The 7330-nt window shown below is 29.4% G+C and overlaps 3 protein-coding genes across 3 annotated transcripts in view; 1 reads left to right on the top strand and 2 right to left on the bottom strand.

Moving 5' to 3' along the window:
* LOC112689392 overlaps positions 1–2078 on the bottom strand; it is a 3016-nt gene extending 938 nt beyond the window's left edge. The window contains exons 1-2 of the mRNA XM_025563086.1: positions 2040–2078; positions 191–291 (exon numbers count right to left, since the gene is read on the bottom strand). Coding sequence (XP_025418871.1) covers positions 191–291; positions 2040–2078 — 140 coding nt within the window. The remainder of the gene's footprint in view (positions 1–190; positions 292–2039) is intronic.
* Positions 1–7330, bottom strand: part of LOC112689425 — a 139201-nt gene that overhangs the window by 126588 nt on the left and 5283 nt on the right. The window lies entirely within an intron of this gene.
* On the top strand, positions 4491–5866 carry LOC112689391. Its single transcript, XM_025563085.1, has 4 exons — positions 4491–4656; positions 5337–5420; positions 5486–5654; positions 5713–5866. Exons 1-4 carry the CDS (start codon positions 4491–4493, stop codon positions 5795–5797), a joined length of 504 nt encoding a protein of 167 aa, XP_025418870.1. The 3' UTR covers positions 5798–5866.

The following is a 7330-nucleotide window of genomic DNA, read 5'->3' as shown; positions in this document are numbered from 1 at the left end:
CACACACACACACACACACACACACACACACACACACACACACACACTCATACACACGCACATACTCACACACACTCACTCACACCACGATCAGCAGTAAGCTCTCGTGAGACATCCTGTGTATTTCGAATTAATATATACAGTAATAATTGTGTGTATAAAAATGTAAAAATGTATATATGTTAGGTACCTTACTTGTACGGCATACGTGTGTATCAATTCCAACAATACTTTTCTTCTCGAACTACTAGAACGGAACGTGCAACGCGTGTATAATAACTTATTTAGGTGCTGCAACACGTATCCATACGATTGTATACCAATAGTTTACCGCCGCACGATGTGTCATCGGTGTCACTGTATAATATATTTATTTATACTATATCACGGTAAAAAAAAAAAAAAAAAACAATTTAAAAAATGTATTCTTCTATTACTTACTGTTGCGGACAAACCTATGCCGATTTCATATTATATACTCTTCTTTGGACGTTTTCACGCGCGCTAGAGAAATCGTTACATATCTATATGATTTGTGCATAACACTATGTTTTTTATGCGCGTACCTGAATTTCCGAAGACTTGTGCGGAGGGATCGCGCGCGATATTTCGTCCGCGAGACGTCGGTTTTCGTTGAAAGCCAAACACGTAACAACCAAATATTGTGCCAGGTGCGAAACATCAAAATGCGCATTTGTGTATTTTTAATTAAAAAATATTATAATAGTTAGTTATTATTTCCAACAATTGCTTCAATTAATATAAAGGATGTTGAAGTTTTTTGTCAATAATATATACAACATTGACTGTTGACATTTTTAACATAAAATGCAAAATTTTCATTTTTGTGCCTTCCAAAAATTACGCCCAGGGCTAATAGGAACTTCCGGTACTTGCCCTTGCTATGGCTGGCACGTAGCCAGAAGGGCGGACTGAGAGGGCTATACCCCCCTTAAAATTTCTCTGCCCCACAACCGACCACCCAAATTCATGTACAATTTTTTTTTATTTACTAATTATTAAAGACATGCTAGGTTAGGTAAGGTTAATAATAATAATTTAATAATAATAATAATAATTAATAATAATAGCTTACGCACATTAAATAAATCTATTGTGATAAGTTATCACAGAAAGGAAGTTTATTCGGAACTTGTTTATAAATACTATGAAAATAGCGCAATAAATCGTAAATTAATTTCCTACGAACCTAGAAAAAACAATAAGGAATTAAAATGTATTTCATATTTTCGTTCTCATGGACTTTCATAGCCGCAATAGGGTTGAAACTACTTTGATCACACATGTTTTTTTTCTTCACAAAAACAAGCTTTTTAATAGAACCAACAATGTGTGTACGCGTTGATTACGGTGTACATCGTTATTACGCTGTACAACCAAGACGATATATAATACGTACATAATTATACCCTGCGACCACTTTGCGTCGTTATGTTCCAAAAACTTTAGTCGGAAAAAGACAGCGGTACAATACAACAACAGTATATTTCTAACTTTGCGCACGCTAACCGTTTAATGTGCGCACGATGTATACTTACTGGTTGCAAAGTGGTTTCGCGATGAACACGTTACGTCAGCTGACTTACTCGTATGTATACACACGCGTCCTCTAAACTAGTTAGGTTTCATTCGTTTGGTTTTGCGTTACGTAGTGCTCTTCGCACAACTGTCAATCGTTAGAATATTGTAATAAGCGTGTTATTGAAATGTGCCCAAAATTACATTATTGGTGTTCTGTTACCCGTCTCGATTTCGCACGTAAAATTTGTCAGGATTTTTTTCCCCCTGAAAAAATGTGCAAGCAAAATCAAAAACGACCGGTGAATACGAATTACAACGCGACGACGATGAATCGCGTATTTAGAAAAAGACAAAAAAAAGTGTTTACAAGTGCGAACTGCCGCTGTAATGTATACAAACATGTTGTGCAGACTCGCTTGACGGTGCTCGTCTCGCTCGGATCATCGTCGTTCTATAGGTCCTTGCCGCGCGGGTTGTCGGAAACGTATGATATTTACATTTTTGCTACAAACATGTATGAAATCATCGTTAAGCATGATAAGTCAATGCATTCGTTCTGTTTACTATTCGCTATTGTCGAATTCCAATGTGTGCGGTTGACCGTGTACAAGCAGAAACGTAGCTATTTTTTCGAACTTAGAACGTTTACAAACATAACGTAATGAATTATGATTTTTTTTTTCCTTCCAGTGTTCGCTAAAATAATACATTTTATGATTCATGAACACGATATAAAATTTAAATCGAAATTCTTTACGAAAGGTACAAAAAAAAAAAATAATTAAAATTTTTTATGTCTGTTGCTGTCATACAATGGTTGAAAAACAAAAATGTTTAGTACACGGATGAGTAAACTTTAATTGCGTTCCAAACGTTTTGTTACGTATCATAATTGAACGTCTAAATAGGTATAAAAATATCGTCCGTGGCACGTAGTCAAAATATTTTCGGCTCGACACTAATGTAAACAGCGTACTAATGTACAACAATTGTCGTTATCAATTAATTGTTTTCACTTGCGGTCTGGAGTAAGGAGATTCTTCGTTAGATTAGTACATGTTTAAAAGAGGAAATGCTCGTTGCACGCGCGTACACATAAAATACATTCGATTTATTCTCCGAAAAGTATTGTCTTTCATCACACTTGTACCAAAATTTATTTTCTACATCATTTATTCGGTTTGGAACGGCCGTAGGTGAAATGTGTACTCAGGGCCGGCGTGAGGGTATAGCGACTCAGGCGTTCACCTAGGACGTCATTTTCAGGGGGGCACCGAAATTACTTTTTACCATTTTGCACATAAGTAATATTATTTTTTTTTTTTTTTACGTAAAATACCTATAAATTTGTATTGAAATATTGATAATATTTATAGTTATTTCGTTTAGCCGTTTATTAAAATAATATAAGTATATTTTAAATATATTTACTATAGTTTAGCATAAAATGTTTTATTGTTATGTTGCTATAATTCCCAAATTAATTTGTTACCGTTCAATCGAGATCGCGACGAGCCGCCGTGACTCGTGATTAAAAAATTAGACGATAAAAAATGATGTACAAGTTGAGCATAATAAATAATTTTCCTGTATTTTTGTTCACGAACAACATTTTTTTCTAAGTATAATGAAATTACGGGTTGTTGTATAGAAAAAGGCGCCAGTTGGCATTTCGGCCTCGGTCGTCATTTAGCCTTAGGCCGGCCCTGTGTGTACTGACAAGTGACGTTCCAGTTGCAACACCGACTCTGTAAATGTGCATCTGTTGCGTATCAACATTTTCTACAGATATCGATATACGAATATTGTACGTATACGATTAGAACTAATTATTCGATCTTTATCGCGTTCGTTAGATATTAAAACATCATTCAATCGGACGGCGTTTTATTTTATAATCGATTTCACATAGCTCATTGCGAATTAACTATTAATACATTTTGATTATACAATGTTATGTTTAAAGAATTTTTATCAACTGTAGGTGTCAGTTACTATCAACAAGCAATACGAAAACATGACTGTATACCAATTAAGAGAATCGAAAATCTTTTTATAACCTTATTCATTAGTTTTTATTGGACACCTTTAAGTAAAATATGCAGCGAGGGTAAAAAAAATGTCATTGAAATCATTTTGTATTTTGTAGATACACAATACAATATAATGATTGTCATTACATAACACTTTGTATTAATAATGATAATAAATATGTATATCTATAAAAATATTATGCTTAAAAATTTAGTTCGATTATTAATTAATAAAATCGGCGACATTTCAATCGGAAGTGAGGTTAAAATAATTATTATAATGCAATGCTGCGAGATCACAAAAAAAATGTATTTCATTACTTTAATTTTTTAAGAACTGCGAAATAACATTAACACATGTTTTGAGGGTCGAAACACTAAAAAATTTGTATTGATAATGCGATTTCATGCAAAAAATTTTTTTTTTTTTTTGAAACGTAAAATACTTCCTAAACCATTTTGCGTATGTTGTGCAAGATTTCATCTATTATAATAACATCGAGCGGCATATATATGAATACTAATATTCACTAGCGTGTACAAACATTTTGTTAAACAATAAATTGAATTTCGTACGTTTTGCATCAAACATTAATTTCATCATAATTTCAATCGTTCGTAAAACATTATTTTTTTCCGACAAATATATAAATATTAGGATATTGTTATCTAGTTAGTATTCATAAACATATTGTAGCTATTTCATCATTTCAGCTATCGCATTTAAACACTGCCTTCTATAAACACGCTTAAGTTATAAAATTTGATTACTAAGTCAAAAATATAAACTAGACGTTTTCCACTAGTATTTTTTGTTTAATAATTTATTTTATGTATTTTAATGTATAGTCATAGTTCATAAATTATGTTTAATTTTATTCATATTTTTCTATTTTTTTTTTTTTTTTTTTGACAATGGCGAAACGTGTTAATATGATTTCAGATACTGTAGTTTCTGTTACAATGTTCAGCTACAAGATGAACATTAGCGATATAGTCATTGGTATTATACTTTGTTGTTTTTATATTTTCGCTGCTGTAATTTACGTTGTCACGAGTCAGATTTGGAAAATTGCTATGAGTAATTATGCATTATAAATAATTAATTAGCTGTTATTACTATTCTAAAGATGCGCAATATCGTAAAATGTTAGCTCGTCATTGATTACAATTTAAACGTAGGTATATATTATTTTATTAATTATATAGAGAAAGGCATTTTATAGAACTTTATGCTGAGGACTTCTTCTAAATGTTTATTTTATTCGTATGACTTTTTAAAACAAATAATATATTGCAGTCTTTTAATATTTTTTAATTTGTTTAATTGTTAAAATAACTATCATAATGTAAAACATTTCAGGGGGAAAAAAAGAGATGACTTCTCAGTGTCTGAACTAATGCTTATTAGTATAATATATATATAATAATTAGTATAATATATTATATATTATATAATAAATATATTACTATGCAGATGCGAACGCAGAGGGTGGTTAGGGGTTCGAATCCCCCCCCCCCGAAATATACAAAACATGACCTGACCAACAAATTTAATATTTGTGTCAAATTTTTCATGATATTTGGGAATAAAATTTATAAATATATTATATAATAAATAATTAACTCCCCCCCTGAAAGATTTGCATGCGTTCTCCTTTGTTGCGATTTATTATAACGACCAATAATTTACTTCATATGAACTAATTTTAAATCAATCATGAATGTAATTGATTAATTATTTTAATTCATTTTTTAAAGTCATAATAATTTATTTATGTCATGGAACAGCAGTCACTATCACAACTTCGTTGACTTCAAAAATGGTAGAACACCAAGAACTTGGTATGAATTAACATTTTATTATTATAACAAAGTATTATGAATAATATTATAAATTTTAATAATAGGTCGATTAAATTCAATCCAAACTGGTATGAATTTTATATTGACAATGGGTACGTTTATTGCGTACAATGTCCCACGTGGTAGCTATTACCATTTTTCTGAATTTGATCATTATTGTTTGGTGATTTTATTGTATGCGGTTTTGACTTTGCCTATATTAGGTGTATTCGTGTTAGTATTTTTTTAATGATAAATATATTTGAATAATATGTAAATAATCTGTTTCCAGGGCTTTTCATATTAAGTATAGAGACTTCTTGACTGAGAAAACCCCAACGACAATCAACAATTCTATTTACACTATTAGTCGTTAATAGTTGATATAATCATAAATAAAATAAATTAATGTTTATTATTATTAAATTGAATTATACATTTAGAATATATTTAGGTAAGGATTTATTATTTACCTAATTGATTTGTTTTTATGATAATTCATCTTTATAATAATTACAAAAAGTTTAATGTCGCAATGAAAAGCATAAATACTTATTTTTTTAAATTTAAATGAATTGTTATTAACTTAATTTATATTATTAATAAAAATGTATACATAAATGAATTAAAATTTAATTTATAAAATTATAAAATTTTCTTAGAATTATAAAAAAAAAAAGCTTGTTAATTAGTATTATATCTCTATAGTTGATCTATTCGTGGATAAAAAAAAAAAACTAGAAGAGATATAAGTCAAGGTAATTATGGTTGAATAAAATCTATCATATATTATTTCCAAGCACTGAGTAGAGCACATTTGATTTCTCAGTACTCCAAGATTTCATATAGTTTTGTATTAAAAAAAAAAATATATTATAATTTCAGTTGATATATGTTATTATTCTTCCACCCATCGACCGAACTGCCGAATATCGATTTCGTTTCTATTATCAAATAGGTTTTTATAATTTTACAATATGTAGGTAGGTATATCAGTTTATAAAGTAAATTAGTCGATTATAAAATTATCACTATTCTTATCTGGTGTACTATTATTTATATTTTAAAAATGTTAATACTTTAATAAGTCTAAACGGATTTACACGGAAAGAGTTTCTCATTTCTCGTACCTACCATTTTACAATTCGAGCATCTTCCATACGATTATCGAATACAAGGTTTTTTGTTCGAGAGTCATATCATGATTATTTACACCATGATAATAACTCACGCGGTTTTCGAGAATGCATGGTGACTTTTGAAAGCGATAAGCTCTGCTTTTTTTGTTCACATGTATCGAGATTATTTGGATCGATAATTGGCTTTTAAAACTATCAATAAAGGTACATAGTTTTTTATATCCCTTGGGCGTTTATTTTTATCAAACATTCGAAACTTATATGAATCGATTCATGTCGATTATTATGATATATTCTTATTTTGTGGTTTTTTTAAATATATATCATAATTTAAACTTGTGCTTTTATATTTTACTTTTTAGATTGAGTAGTTAATTAATAAAATAAAAACGATGGCAAATTTAATCGTGTTTGATCGAGTGTTGTGATTAACTTTATAGAAATTTATCGCAGCCAAGAATGCCTATGAGGTACAAGCAACAAAAATGATAAAAAACGAGACATGTGCAATGTCAAAAAAAAAAAAAAAAAATTAATAATTCAATTTATTGTTTATGTAAGCAGTTGAATATTTTTGATTATTATGCTAAAAGTATTCAAAAAATGCGAAATTAAAGATTAGTAATGACTAAAATATGGATAATTTAACAATAATAATTTATTTCACATTTAGACCAACGAAAATTTTATTATAACTCAAAAAAAAATTTTGGACAAAACCTTTAAAATAGTAATTCAAGTAAAAAGCAATTAGAATATACAATACAAAAC

Source organism: Sipha flava, unplaced genomic scaffold, assembly GCF_003268045.1.
Source record: "Sipha flava isolate LNK unplaced genomic scaffold, YSA_version1 43_pilon_pilon, whole genome shotgun sequence".
In the NCBI taxonomy this organism is placed as follows: Eukaryota; Metazoa; Arthropoda; class Insecta; order Hemiptera; family Aphididae; genus Sipha; species Sipha flava.
Note: the sequence above shows the minus strand (reverse complement) of the source record. Positions and strands in the feature narration are given on the sequence as shown.

Excerpts from the sequence above, each read along its gene's own strand:
- LOC112689391 (XM_025563085.1), top strand. The coding sequence starts at position 4,491 with ATGGCGAAACGTGTTAATATGATTTCAGATACTGTAGTTTCTGTTACA. Across the intron at positions 4,657-5,336 it reads GATTTGGAAAATTGCTATGA|TCATAATAATTTATTTATGT; the intron begins GTAATTATGCAT and ends CATTTTTTAAAG. Across the intron at positions 5,655-5,712 it reads CCTATATTAGGTGTATTCGT|GGCTTTTCATATTAAGTATA; the intron begins GTTAGTATTTTT and ends ATCTGTTTCCAG.